At 36.2% G+C, this 16,216-nt stretch overlaps 1 protein-coding gene across 2 annotated transcripts in view; it reads right to left on the bottom strand.

Annotated features, from left to right (window-relative positions):
* The window catches only part of LOC109065936 (protocadherin-9), a 271,751-nt gene that overhangs the window by 99,130 nt on the left and 156,405 nt on the right, over positions 1-16,216 (bottom strand). Inside the window, exon 4 of one of the 2 annotated variants that reach the window (XM_042725387.1) lies at positions 5,167-5,368. In XM_042725387.1, the coding sequence (XP_042581321.1) occupies positions 5,167-5,368 (202 nt within the window). The remainder of the gene's footprint in view (positions 1-5,166; positions 5,369-16,216) is intronic. The other variant, XM_042725388.1, reaches the window with a different exon arrangement.

Raw genomic sequence — 16,216 nt, 5'->3', positions numbered from 1 at the left:
TGAATGCGGGTAATTATTCCAGAGGACGTCGAAATCGCAAAGCATTTAAAAAAAACACTCAAATCAAATAATATAACATTCAAGAAAAAAAAAAACTATCCTATCTACATTTTAAATTGCACATATAAAGTTGTGTCAAAAAAATCTTCTGTGCACACTCGCTTCTTGATAAACACATTATTTTTTTAAATGTCAGAATAAAGTAGCGGTGCAAGCAACACTGACCTACAATTAGCACCCGCTAGCTTAATACCTTTTGATTGAAAGCATAAAAATAATTAGTCAATCTGCATAATTGCTAATTAATGCATATGTACTCGCAATTAACAACAGCTGCACGGAATAAAGGTAGAATAAATTTGCCTATGAATGCCAAAGGAAGTATAAATCTCGCAAACACAACCACTGTGACTCGTATATTAGCTCCCAGTCGCTTTCTTCAAATTTTTTTTAAAGGTTTTTTTTTTCTTTTTTTTTTAAACCCTTGAATTGTAGAGCTTAACAGTATCCCGTAATTATCATCTCAGAGGGTTGCTTTTGTTCAAATGTTTTTTTGTGGCAAAGGAAATCAGCTTTCTGAAGCCTACACACGCGGAGCGGGATGTCGGGATCTCCCGCCGAGTCCAAATGGAGCCTACTCAGATACATGTTTCCCTGTGTTCTTAAGTTGTTGCCAGGAATTGACGGTGACAGTCCTGTCAGCAGCATTCAAAAAGCAGAGCTTGTGGTTCTTTTGCATGAGGTAACAAACAAGTTTAACACTGGAGCAGGGGTAAACACCGAAGAAAGAAAATATAAGAGATAAACGCTCGCAACTTCGGAGATTAATTCAATCTGCACAACAACCTCAAACCCTCGGTTCCCCTGTGGTTGGTGCAGATCATCAGAAGTTGACAAATTAATCCTCACAGCCAGTTTTTACAGAAGACTGCTTCCTGAACTCTCCGAGCACGCAGGCATAGAGAGATTTGTACGCGGCACACAAATGCTCCACATACTAGAAACCAGCATTCCGTGGCGACCCACAGAGGCGTCTGTTTCTACCGCTTTTGTTAACTGCAATTCAGAAAAAGCATTGTGTGACATTCTGGGTTCAGGTAGATGTAAAGCTTGAGTTTTCACAAAATCTGTGACCTTGAATATGGCCTTATGTTATTAATGGAATACTTAGTTCATCGCAGCATTCCATGGTTGGATATTTTTTCTAGAATGACTTTGATTTCTAACACACACTAGCATTCAAAAGTTTGTGGTCGGTAAGATTTTGAAATGTTTATGGAAGAGGTCATCAAGTGCATTTATTTGTGCAAAAATATAGTAAAATTGTGAAACATTTTTACAATTTAAAATAACTGTTTTCTGTTCCAATGTATTTGAAAAAATATAATGTATTCCTGTGATACAAAGCTGAATTTTCAGAAGGCTTTAGTGTCACATGATTCTTCAGAAATCAATCTAATATGCTGATTTGATGCTCAAAAAAGATTTTCTATTATTCTCAGTGTTGAAATCAAGTGTGTTTTTTAATATATTTGTAGAAACCGTTATTCATTAGAAAGTAGCAAAGTTTTTACTGTCACTTTGATCAATTTAATGCGCCCTTTTTCTTAATAAAAATCATACCCACCCCAAACTTTTCATAACTACATAAAAAAACTACATTTAAAAAATACCTTTAATATATACCTGTACTTGCGCACCACAAAAGAAAACACACTTCAAAGAGTGTTCAGTTCATAAGTTAAGGGAAATTAACTTTCTGCTGCACTGCAGTACTTTCACAGTCTGTGCAAGCAGGAGTTCAGAGGAACCGTTTGATATGGTTAATTAATGAACTGTTGTGTATATGAACATCTCAGACTTCATCAATGCACACCGACCCATACCGAAGCCAATGGACCAGGCTTGAGATTACAGTCCACTTTCATTTAAGACCGATACAGGTAGGGTTCATCTGTGATCCAGAAACCACCAATTAGTGATCTTTCTTTCAGTCAGTTTCTTTGAAATCACTAATCGTTATATTTTGGCTTTGGTAGGAACATGTCCCAAAGGTCCACACCAGATTCTACACCAATTCACATCTTTACACTTATTTCGAAAGTTGCCAAAGTTTGAGTTACAAAATGTGGAGTTTGATGCTCCCTGTGCTACTGAGACCTCAGTGACGTAAAAGAAGCTCAATTTGATTTGTTCATCTCATCTCTTACTGACCTCTAATTGATGTTGCCATCTGAGCTTGGTGATGCTCCCAATATAGCCCCTGTGTGTGTCCAATATTTGATTATGTGCCGGTCTCCATGGCACTGTGGCCATTTGTGTGCTAATTAATTACCAGGCTTAAGAGCGTGTAGATAATTGGTGTGTACACCACCATCAATTCCATTAAAAAGAGCAATTATCACCTACCTTATGCAAATGATTGTTTCTGAGCTCCCCCCTCTCTCATCAAATTAAAAGGAGACACTTGAGTTGTGCCGCTCTGCACTAGATCACACTTTCAATATCATATTAATAGTAAGAAAAGACGCGGAGTCTCACGGATACATGTGTGACGTCTATAATGAATCTTTAGAGACCAATAAAAAAATCTGTGTGAAAAATCTGAGAATATCCTGGTGTGAAAAACTGTCCAAAAACTAGTTAAACCACTTAAATGAATCGTGAGGCGCAAACGTGCACACGTTAACTATCTCTGACCTTGGGCGACACAGGTGCTGGAGCAGATCTATGGCTCTCTGTGATGGGAAAAGTAGGTCATGGAGTGCTATGGCTGGAAATATAAAAACTGAACATCTTTCCAACAGGGAAATCATCGCTAAATAAATCAAGTACGTGCTGAGCCCAAAAGAGCTTCACTCTCTCAGCCCAGTGAGACACGACTGACCATTAGCGTATAAATACACATACTTCCATCACGGCTCTTTTCAAGCAGGAAGTGACCTCAAACCCTGTGGTGACATATTAAGGACAATGACATAAAAATCAAATGAGTTCATTTGACTGACCTTTCCTTGTTTTACTCAAGGTGAGAATGAAGGTTCTGCTGGTTCACACTGCATAGATAAGCAACATTACAAAGATCATTGTCCTATAAAAGGATTTTGTATAACAATTTCACAGACTTCTGTTTTTTTTCTGTAATTGTTATTTGTTTTTCATTCAGCTGATTTAAAGATTTTGGGCGGCATTTGATGAATCTCACAAACCTGTCAATAACAGATCCAGGCTATATTTCACCTCAAAATAAATCAAGGGAAGGACACAAGAAAATATTTGCTGAGCAATGAAGGTTAAGACCATTTTAGATTATTTTTGTTATGTTATTATTTTTATGATAATTTAGCACTTTCCCCAAAAAAAAAAAAATAAATAAATAAAAAAATAATGCTGCTTACCACAATTCAACAAATTGTATGACTCTCATTGTTTAAATGATTAAAAAATATTGAGATGTAAAGATTTTTAAATATTGAAATATATTCTGCACTTTTATGTACATTTGTTGTACTTTTTTTTACTTATTTATTAGAGTATTCAATCATTATTTTACTGAATTAGAATGTGAGAATTGTATGTAACTGTCACATAATAATAATAATAATAATAATAATAATAATAATAATAATAATAATAATAATAATAATAATATCAATGATTCCCTTTAATTTTAGGGTGAAATATGATCTGAGCATGTGAGATTCACAAATTTACTCTGTAATATATATATTTATACACACACACACACACAAACACACACACATATATATATATATAAATTTTGTTGTGCCGTCAAACGATTAATCGCCATTAATCGCATCCAAAATAAAAGTTTTTGTTTACAAAATAAATGAATGTGTACTTTGTATATTTATTATGTATATATAAATACACACACATGCATGTATATATTTTTAAAAAAATATGTTACTTTTATATATGAAAAATATTTTTTTATAATATAAATTATATGAATATAAATATAGACTAAAATATATGTTTTTTTTTTTTTCAAAAATATATACTGTATGTGTGTGTATTTATATATACATAATTATACACAGAACACACACATATTATGCAAACAACACACACAGACACATTAACAAAATTAAAATAATAAATAAATATACAAATAAACAAACAAAAACAAAGAAATAATAAATAAATAATATATATATATATATATATATATATATATATATATATATATATATTTATAATATATATATATACACACACATACATGGGTGATTCTCTTATATATTGTATATGACAGCAAGTATATTTATAAAAAGCAAGTAACACTGAATTAAACTTGATATTTGGTAGCTGAAGAACTACCAAAAAAAAAAAAAAAAAATTTCATGTTTAATTAATTTACTTGCCTTTTCTTTGTTATTGTTTGTGGAATTTACTAGCTATTTGAAATTAAAATTTTCATTTAAACATGCATTTTACACCACATGTTCCAGTGTACCATCTAAGCAATTGCTACTACTGATAGGATCATACTAAGCAGGCCATCTAAACAGTCCAGACACAAAAAGTGGCAAGATATTTTGTTGCTTGCTTTCTATTCGCTCTGTCTAAAGCAAATCCCACTGGCTGACATAAATATACATTAAACTACATATATATTCTGATTACCAGGCCTTCTGTCACTATGCACAGCATAAATAGTTCAGCGTGAACAGAAAAAAATAAAAAAATAAAAAAAAACTGGAAATGTCACGCTAGTGATACTAGTTAATATGAGGTGTAAAGCAAAAACACAGTAAAAGGAACATTGCTGAGAGGGCTTATTTTCAGCATTACACACATCTTCTGAATCTCTTAATGCACATCTATTGCATTTCTGCACAAATACGCATAATTATGTAATTTTGCCTCTACCCATCTCTTATTTATTACAACTACATTCACTTGTGCAAACTTCATTCTGTGTATCGTGAGAGCACTCTATATTTACATTGCAAACTGTTATTGCAGAACATTAAATTGTTGTACACATTGAGTGGGAAGGCGTATAATGAAAACTATCATCAGTGATATTCATCTTGCTCTCTGGCTCAGCTCCTCCTCCTCTGTTAAGTTCAGAGAAAAGCAGAGACAAAGAGAGAAGGAGAGTAACTAGAGCTGCACTGCAAACATGAGCAGACTCACCAGAGTTGGGGTCAGAGTTGCCGTCCGCTTCAGTCCTCTTGTCCGGAGAGGCCTGCTCGTAGAACTCATCCTGCGCCTGCACCAGAGGGAGAGGGTGTGAGAGGAGCGGCCCACTGCCCACGGGCTCATGGTCCCCCAGCCCACTGTCACTGCAGCTTTCCTGAGACCCATCCGGCAGGTGAAACGTGACGCGCCGCTGCGACTATAAAACCAGAGAGCAGAGAGACAGAGCCACACATTAACGCTTGTCTCCTTGTTACCCAGTCAAACGGCAACTTTCAGTCAATATTGTGGATTGAGACTGAGTTATAAATTTGACAGCTGATGGATTTGTTGACTTTTATAGAAATTAATTTACTGAACAAATAGCATGTTTTGGATTTTATTTGGTCAAAATTGCCCCGCGGCACAGCAAACACAAGTCACGTTTCACTTTACGAAGTTCTCGGCACTAAAGAACATGTGACATCATGTGCATAGTGGATACAGCGTAATGCGCTAATGATATGATGTGTTAATAATCGCTCAAAATGATGGTGCTATGACATGCCAGCATGTAAGGTGAGACGATGAGAAGTGACATACTGTAGATAGATAGATAGATAGATTTTTCCCCCTGTGATGCAAAAGCACTTAAAAAAGTTACATTTTACAATAAAACTTAATTTAAGATAACTATTTTATTAGAATTATTTTAATATATTGTGAAATTCAATTTATTCCTGTGATGCAACACATTTATTTTAAATTCACACTTTAAAATGTGTTTTGTAATTTATATATTTTAAAATGTAATACTGAATATATTTAATATTGAATATATCTTATGTAAAAAAATAAAATAAAAATGTTCCTGTGATGCAAGAGCATTTAAAATTGGCATTAAAGTTTACAAGTATTTTATAAGTTATTATATATATATATATATATATATATATATATATATATATATATATATATATATATATACTACTATATATACATATATATATATCTATATACATAATACTTATAAGTATTTTATAAGGCTACATTATAACAGTCTTTCAGTCACTTTTGATCAATTTATTGCATCCTTGCTGTATTAAAAAAAATTATAATAATAATAAAAAAAAAAAAAAAAATCTAACCTTACTGCCCCCAAACTTTTGAACAGTATAATGCGTTGTTGTGATAGAGGTGGTATGTTCTATGTTCAGTGCTCTCGAAGGTGGCCGGTCAGCACAGGCTCTGCCCACAGCTCTGGTAGGCGTTGGCGGAATAGCACTGCTGGGTTGGCACGGGCCGGCCAGAGCATCCCAGTTCACATGCCATGTGCTCACACTGGGCACAGAGGCTCAAAACCGTGTGAAGGTTCCGGCATCACCATCGAAAGGTCTTGATGATGCAGCATGCCTGTACCATCCTGCATCTGCGAGCTTTCCATTGCTTGCATTCGCAATAATTTATGCACAATCCAACACGCTTTTACTGTATGCAAATAACCTCTCCAATCCAATTACTGGGAAATAATCACACACGTAATTTTAACCAAGCACAGTTCTTGTTGCTTTTCAAGAAAATATTTCTGCATTGCTGATCTCGGTCACTTGCTAATTTTGAGCATACTCCAAGAAATTCTAATGACATTTCACAAAGTCCAGCACCGAGCTCTCCTCTAACCTTTCTGAGCGGGAAGTAGTATTTTTTTATTTTTTTTTCCACCATCTCTGTCGACTATCTTAGACAACTCTGGTGTAATTATTGGCAAAAGCAAAGGTCAGCCAATCTCAGCGCTATGCAAATGACCTCATTATATAATTTGGAGCATTTCAGAAAGCAAGTGACATTCAATTAGAGGTAAAAAAAAAGAGCCGAACAGTAGCTTCAGCACGACAGCCTGAGCTACGGACCACTTAATCTGGACAAACCACAAAGTTGTCTTGCCTTCTCAGATCTCTGGGCTCAGAACAATCTCAATGACCTTTTCACCTTTTGACCACTCGCATCACAAAATGATCATGCAAGAAAGCATGAGGATTATTGTTTATGGTAATTAAAGGGATACTCCACCCCAAAATTAAAATGTTGTTATTAATCACTTACCCAATTTAAGATATTTTGGATGAAAACCGGGAGGCATGTGACTGTCCCATAGACTGCCAAGTAAATAACAGTGTCAAGGTCCATAAAAGGTATGAAAGTCGTTGTCAGAATACTGCCATCAGACGTGCAATCTGGGTTATATGAAGCAACGGAACACTTTTTGTAAGTGAAGAAAACAAAAATAATGACTTTATTCAATAATTCATTTGTCAACGGTCTCCTCTGTGTCTCTCCATATCACCGTATGCTGCGTATGCTCTTCTGTATCATCCGCGCCACAAGGATGCACTGTTTTCTTTGCTTACAAAAGGTGTTCCCATCGCTTCATATAACCCAGATTGCACATCTGATGGCAGATGGAGTATTCTGATGGCAACTTTCATACCTTTTATGGACCTTGACACTGTTATTTACTTCGCAGTGTATAGGACAGTTACAGGCCACCCGGTTTTTATCCAAAATATCTTAAATTGTGTTCCAAAGACGAACAAAGCTTTTACGGGTTTGGAACGACATGGGGGTAAGTGATTAATGACAAAATTTTCATTTTGGGGTGGAGTATCCCTTTAATGGGTAGATATTTCAGAATAAGTTTGTTTCAGACAGTCATTTTACTTGTCATTATTTACTTGTGATTTAAGTTGTTGAAGTAGCAAGATATGCTGTGAAAAGTAATAAAATAAATGTAAAAGTAAGTGTGAAATGTATGCAATCATAAGTTGGTGGCACAGCCTGTTTGAAGTGTTAAATCGCACTTTTATCACAGAGACGTGTCTTTTAAACTGTCTGAGCTTGCACATACATAATGAGTGTGTGTACGTTCAGTTATATGATAAACTACTGTATATCATACCTGTTCTGACTGATCCCACTACAACTTCACACATATAATTTTAGTAATAGTTAAGAAGGATATTATGTGCTCTAAAAACCACAAGTCCTGTGTAATATTTTTTTTTTCATATGATATCCTCGGGTTTTGCCAAAAACCACACACAGCATTAATCTCTCATATCACAATACAATATCATCAGAGCAATATTGTGTGTAGATCAGCTTGCAGAGTGAAATACTACACCTCTAATGTCCCAGCGTGATACGCAAACCACCATGAAATGAACTCACAGGTATGTGATCACACTTCAATTATAAACCGTCGTAAAGCAAGACTTAATACACACACATTATGCGGTGATAATGTATCATTGCTGCTTATGTGCATTAAAAAATGGGGAAATGGAACTGAAAGACTTTTTTTTTTAAATTAGCTGGTAACTTAAATTGTGAAACAAATAAAATGCAGATTATAAAATACAATAAAGAAAAAATAAAAAAAATAAAAACATTATGACTTAAATGTCATGCAGGACATTTTCTTGATATGTTTTATCTAATTGGCATATTGTTTAAATAAATCATAAATCTTAAAAAGAAAAATAATGAATGAATGAATACTGTTTGGTTTATGTAATTCTGTTTTAACATTGATCTTTTTTTTTTTTTTTGGAGAGAAAAAAATAAGATAAAAAGAGATTTATCTATGTATATGTTTCTTGTATTAAGCCACCAAATCATAAATATGAGGAATAAAAATCACAATTTTGTTTTTGTGGCAATTTGACAGACTCTGGCTCATCTCGAGGGACACATTGACCTGCACTGCTTATCACAAATATGCAATGAAAAATGGCTAAATAATCCTATTTTCAATGGTCCAAAAATATATTTTTAATAAAAATGATGCAAAATAAAGCTTTATGGCCAGTGAGAAATATTTATGCTACATTTTCCCAATTCTCCAAAAGTTAATACAGGACCCCGTGTGCCTGCGCCTCACACCATGTGAAAGTGTGTGTTTGCCCAGCAGTCACTCACTGCTGTATTAGCATAAGACCAGCTTAAACCTTCGCCACTGCCAATTTACACGCAATCATGGCTTATCATGCTTGTCAGCCCATATTAGCGCCGTGTTTTTATATTGCAACGGGCCAAACGCACTGGCAACGGCACTGGTGCTAAGCAAACATAGCTGCTTTCAGCTAAGATGTTTGTCCTCTTCAAAGTACACAGAATCAGTGTCACAGAAGTTTTCTGCTCAAAGACGCACGAGTCGATCTCGCCACCCGATTCCCTCACTCGGGGCTCAGAAGCGAAGAAAGAAAAGAAAAGACAAGAAAGTGGATGCCTCTAAAGCGCTTTTCAGAAAATGGAGACATCTTTGGCTGCGTGTAAATAGGCAATTACGGCATGCATAAACAAATCTGCGAACATGCAGATCTTTAATGAATTACATTTCCTACGTTTCAGGCTTATGTCAGTTTTTCTAAGGAGGAATTTCAGGGCTTGCTTATGAGTGCTTCACATTCAACAGAGTGGCGCTTAATGGATTTGCGTTAAGTCTGGGTTTAACCTAGCCTCCTGCTCGGCAAAAGTCATCGCTGTCTGAGAACTGTTATCGCGGTTTAGCGGCAGATCAGGTCTCTGTGTAGAGATCAGCCCCAGAGTTTGCTGGAACTTTCCAGTGAATGTCACAAAACCTCTGAACATCTTCCGTAATTCTCTCGGAGGCACCACAAATCTGGCTAGAGTTCATTCGCTGCCGTATCTGTTCTTAACGTGATGATTTTAAGTCTGCATCAAGAACATTTCACATCTAGGGTCAGCATTATCTTTCTTCCGTACGAATAGGGAGATTTTTGTAGCCGGATGCCATATGTCTGAGAAATAATAGACTGCTGTTTCTGTCTGGATCTCATGGGACGACTCATTGGCAAGCGCACCTCTCGCTTCCCCCATCTCTCAGTGTTTCTCCCAAGGGGTGGAGACGCTAACAACCCCTTCCATTTCCACCACGAGCAAGCGTGCTGTCGGAAAACGGCGCTCTCTTTCACACCTGAAACCAGCCTTGCAGCAGGTCCTAACCATGTGCAAAATTTCCAGGCGTAATTTGTCTGTTCACGCTGAAAACGTGCAAAAAATAGCCAATGAGAATGTATCTCATGTATAATATACAGTCGACCTTTCAGTAGCACAAAATTAACCCCTTAGTGGACATTACATATGAAATATCTAATATGAATTCTGAGAATCTAAATTTTTTTTTTTTTTTTTTTTGTAATACACTACTGTTTAATTTTTTTCTTCATAAATAATTCTAATACGTAACCCTGGACCACAAAAGCAGTCATAAGGGTAAATTTTTAGAAATTAAGATTTATACAACACCTGAAAGCTGAATAAATAAGCTTTCCATTTATGTATGTTTGTGAGGATAAGACAATATTTGGCCGAAATACAAATATTTGAAAATCTGGAATCTGAGGGTGCAAAAAACTCTAAATATTGAAAAAAAAATCAGATTTAAAGTTGTTCAAATGGAGTTCTTAGCAATGTATATTTCTAATCAAAAATGAAATTTTGATATATTTACAGTAGGAAATTTACAAAATATATCCATGGAACGTGATCTTCACTTAATGTCCTAATGATTTTTGCCATAAAAGAAAAATTAATAATTTTGACCCATACAATGTATTTTTGGCTATTGCTACAAATACTGTATATCCCAGCGACTTAAGACTGGTTTTGTGCTCCAAGGTCACATGCTGATTTGGTGCCCAAGAAACATTATCAGTGTTGACAGTCATGCTGCTTCATATTATTTGTGGAGGTGTGATATTTTCTAGAATTATTTAATAAATAGAAAGTTCAAAAGAACAGCATTTATTTGAAATAGACAAACTGTGTAGCATTTTGAATGACTTTACTGTCTCTTTTGATTAATTTACTGCGTCCTTGCTGAATAAAAGCATTATTTTTTTCTTACTGACTCCAAACGTTTGAATGGTAGTGCACCAATAGCAGTAACCCCACTAACGTGAGTTAACCAATCAAACCATAACCCAGAAGAAAAAGCTTTCGTTGAGCTGAAAAAAAGAAGCCTTTATTAGAGAGGAAAAGCTTTTGTTGCTTGTCACTTTTTTTTTTGACATCAAGTATGTCACTGCTCTTTTTAGCTGTAGGTGTCATGGTGGAGAGTGTGCTTGCAAACCAACACAGGCTTAAAAAAAGAAAAGAGAGCCGTAATAGCGCAATCAGCAGATCACTCAAACTGTGATTAATATATCCGCACAATGACTCACACGTGTAGGTAGTTGCATACACGCAAAATAAAAGGGCAAGCTTGTGACAGGAAATTGAGGTTCTGATCTCAGCGTTGATATTTCCATAGCAGCCCTGGCGTGCTTTTCATTTGCAGGCGATTGCTCAGATTGCTCAAAGAAGGAGAGGGAACGTCTACCACCTCACTGCTGCTTCCAAACTCGCACACTCGAGAAAATAATCCAATCCAGCAACGCCTCACCACCTGCTGAAACTTGTGTTGCAGCTTTTCAGAATCATCGACCTCTACGAAACAACACGAAAAAACAGCAGCTCACAAGATGTTCCGACACCTCACAACTACAATGAGGAATCTAGAATGGCTCTTACACATAACCAAATGACTTCAAGGCATTTAGTTTTGTCCCTGGTTCTGCGTTCTTCTGCCAATGCAACACAGAAAGAGTTTGGTTACTGATGATTTGTAAAAGTTGGAAATGGAATTGGAAAATCTGGCATCCACAGTCATCTCCATCCCATGTATTTGTTTATTCATTAAATATGTGGGCTGGATTTGTTTATGCTTTCAGCTTCAAGTAAATGTCCAGTATCAGCTATATTTATCGCATCTGATGATGCTTATTAAATCCATTAAACAGATTCTCTCCCAAATTAAATGCAGAAAATATTGAGCTTGCAGACTGAATTGATGAGAGGGGAAAAACTGGGCTCTGTAAAATAAACCCATAGCTAAAATATAATGTATAATGTAACTTTTTTTGTGTTGTCCCTAAATCCATTAAAATAAAATCAAATTAAAATAAATAATAAAATAAAATAAAATAAAATAAAATAAAATAAAATAAAATGAAATGAAATGAAATGAATGAAATGAAATGAAATGAAATAAAATAAAATAAATAATGCTTTTGTACCTAGTTCAAAACAATTATTGGACAAGTTGTTCTCAAAAGTACTAAAATAATTATTAATGGAATCATTAAGCTCGACAGACAGACAGACAGACAGACAGACAGACAGACAGACAGATAGATAGATAGATAGATAGATAGATAGATAGATAGATAGATAGATAGATAGATAGATAGATAGATGCATGAACCACCAAAAGCCAAATGAATTTTTCCACAATGGCTCAGATGAGATCTGTCATTTATAGCTGTTTATCTCTTTTCACACACTTGTTAGTGGTTTTTCCAAGGAAAAATAGTCACTTAAAACTCACTGCTAGAATAACTTGGGAGAACTGCCAACAGTGTTTGTGAAATACGAGATATATAGATATATACCGTTTTTTTTTTTTTTTTAAAGCATCATTGTTGCTGAAGCTCTACTGCGTGAGAGATATATATCCTGCTTTATGGAGGTGTTTTTATGGAGTGAAACAGAGCACAGATACAGGAGATGTAGAGTCCGTCCGGAGTCATAATAAAAGGCTGTCTGCCCTCTGTTGGTCTGAACGCGCCACTGCAGTACATGAGGACGGACCTTGCACGCTTTGCCTTTTGTAGCCCTCATTCTTTTTACCGTCCCTTCTTTTTTATCTACTTAAATCGGCTCATTTTCCCTCCCCCTTCTCCATTATGGTGCTCTCTGCCTCTCTGTCCACCTCGTTTCTGTCGCACATCAGAGGAGAAGGTTTCCTCGTTCGGCTCGGCTCTCTGTAGTGTGGCTCTCAGTGCATGTGTTCTCTGGTAATGATCCCCTCGCTCCTCATTACAGGCAGAACGCTGTGACCTCCCTCCCATCCTTTCATTGGCCTCAGTGGCTCAAACACCGGCCCGGGCCAATCTGCAGTCGTCTGCAGTCACAGAAAACATCTTTAGTATTTTCGTACACGGATGAGATGAGGGGGACCGATACAACCCTTGCAGCTCACGTAATGTCCTTTTGTAAGGGGCAGAACAAGCTGGAAACCTCTTTCATTACACAAACACACAGACTGGACAGCTATTCATGACTTGGGAGGGATGAATGCCAGCTTTAAAAAAACATTCCCCCCAAACCCCAAAAATAATCAAACACTCAAAAAAAAACAAAAAACAAAAACAAAAAAAAACAAAAAACAAAAACAAGGGTGAATAAAACATGCGCTGTGGTTGCATTGTTTTTCCATTGTTAAATCCTGATTGTGCTGCTTGGAGTGCCTCTGGACACTCGAACCGCTAGCGTGAATGGATCTGTAGACTCATCCTGATGGAAATAGTAGAAATCTCCTGGTGGATGTGCTTTGGTGTGTTTTGTGCTGGGGGTCAGGGCTGCGTGCAAGCATTTTTATGCATTTCTGAAGCCTTTCGGTTGCTTAGTGATGCAGTTTTAAGTAGATTTAAATGTAGACAAGTTATTTAGGGGTACTTCACAACACAATCTAAATATATGAGCTCACTCAAGTAAATGATCCTTACAGAAACGTGCCATAGATTCTGCCAGAATACCATACATCATTACATTTTAAAATAAAGTAACTTGCAATTATCCATCATTATCTAGAAATAAAAAATAAAAAAGATGATGATAATAATAATAATAATAATAATAAAAACAAACAAAAAAAATCTTAACATATTATTAAAAATACCTATACTGCTAACTATGCCATTTTTACTAATATATATATATATCATCATTCACACAATATATATATCTAGTCAGTACTAGTATGTATATATAATATATATATATATCATCATTCACACATTCACGTGAGTAGCTCAGACTGTGCAAGTAAGAGTGATAGTAACAGTACTAGTCAGTACTAGTATGTATATATGTATATATATACAGATATATATATATATAAAAAATTTTAATCAATTTTAACAATTAATTTTTCAATTTCATAATGGATCAAAAAAAATTCATCAAAAAAATTAATACATCCTCAAAAAAAATATAAAAAAAAACAACCCATCATCCACAAAAAAACACCAAAAAAATTATTGCATCTTCCACAAAAATATATGGCAGCACAACCTTTCATGTGCCACTGAACTCCAGATTCAATGTCAATTCAACATCTAACGTCAATGTTAATTTGATGTCCAAAACCGTCGTCAGCTTATGTGGATATATGTTTTTTTTAGGTTGTTTAACCAAAATCCAACATTAAGTGAACGTCAAATTGGCATCAAATACTGACATCAACCCGAATTTCATTCTCAACCAAAATGCAACATCTGTCTGGCGTCATGTCCAACATCAACCTGACGTTATGTTGACATCCTGTGGCTGCTGGGAAGACTGGAGTAATGATGCTGAAAATCCAGCTTTGCATCAGGAATAAATTACATTTTAAAATGTATTCTAATCGAAAAGAATAAATAGCAAAAATGTATGTTTTTACAGAATTTCGATCAAAGAAATGCACCGTTGGTGAATATTAGAGACTTCTAAAATCTTATCTAAAAACATATAAATGACCCCAAACTTGGAACGGTAGTATACATACACGGGATATTTTGCCCATTTTATCATCAAAAAACGCACAAGATTTGAGGTCTCATTCACGTAAGTAGCTCAAACAGTGCAAGACGTGTTACACACCACTAAACCCTAAGAATACTGATAGTAACGGTACTAGTCAGGCAAGCATCACTAATAGTTGTAGCGAGTGTGATATTTTGGCCGAAACTATGGTTACCAAGATACACAGGGAAGTGATTAGCATCGTTCCCTCTGGGCTAATTGTACTTTGCCACATTCTTGAACCTGAATTTCTCTACTTTTCTTTGCCAGCAAGCTCTCTTTATCTTTGTTCTGGCTCTACTCTTTCTCCTCTCTGGCGGCGAGCCCAGCTGTGAGCGTCCAGCGCTGAGAGGCAGCGAGTCCTCCACACTGCGGTGTAAAGGGCTACTCTGAAACCCTCTTCTGATCTGCCTCAAAGCATTAGCTACACGCTAACAGCTCCTCACCCAGGCAGAGAGACTGTGTGCTTCACTGAGAGTGTGTGTGTGTGTGTGTGTGTGTGTGTCTGTGTGTACGTGTGCTCTCAGTATGGAGTGACTGTAACAACCCGATTCTTTCTCTAGCCGTGAAGCCAAGAAAACCAAAGAGTTTGAAGCTGCTAGAGCGTCATTCAAAACCAACATAAAAGCTGGATGCTGATTGGTTAATACATTGTACCAGCTGTATTTAAGCACTTTATAACAAGTATTACACAAATTCCTGTTGACTTAAAGTAGATGAGCACTGCACAAGTCACATGAAATAGAAGCAGAAATGGATATTTTCTTTAAAATAAAGGAGAGCGGGACTTGGTTCAAACCATTGGTTGTAGATTGGATGGAGGTGGATTTGAATGCAAGCTTGCAGCTGATTTCAATAAAGAAGTGCCATTTAAGTGAAAGTGAAGTGACATACAGCTAAGTATGGTAACCCATACTCAGAATTGGTGCTCTGCACACACACACAGCAGTGGGGGAGCAGTTGCCGTGAACACACACCCAGAGCAGTGGACAGCCATTTATGTTGCGGCGCCCGGGGAGCAGTTGGGGGTTCAGTGCCTTGCTCAATGGCACCTCAGTCGTGGTGTTACCGGCCCGAGACTCAAACCCACAACCTTATGGTTAGGAATCAAACTCTCTAACCACTAGGCCATGACTTCCCCTAAGCGGACTGCATAGTTAAATGATTGGAAAAGTCTGCCTGTGTCGCCAGACAGAACACTTTCATTTTACTAGAAGATCAAGATAAGACATTTCGATTCAAAATTACAAGGTCAATGAAAAATTGAATGGATGAATCGTTTACAAAGAGAACAAAAAGGATGCATTTAGAAGAGATTCCATTTCATGCAGACTTTAACCTGAGTTTACATATCAGGACTGGATCTTCCAAGTTGTAA

The sequence above is a fragment of the Cyprinus carpio genome, chromosome B6 (genome assembly GCF_018340385.1).
Source record: "Cyprinus carpio isolate SPL01 chromosome B6, ASM1834038v1, whole genome shotgun sequence".
Classification (NCBI taxonomy): domain Eukaryota; kingdom Metazoa; phylum Chordata; class Actinopteri; order Cypriniformes; family Cyprinidae; genus Cyprinus; species Cyprinus carpio.
The sequence above is the reverse complement of the archived record's forward strand: the minus strand, read 5'-3'. Positions and strand labels throughout refer to the sequence as shown.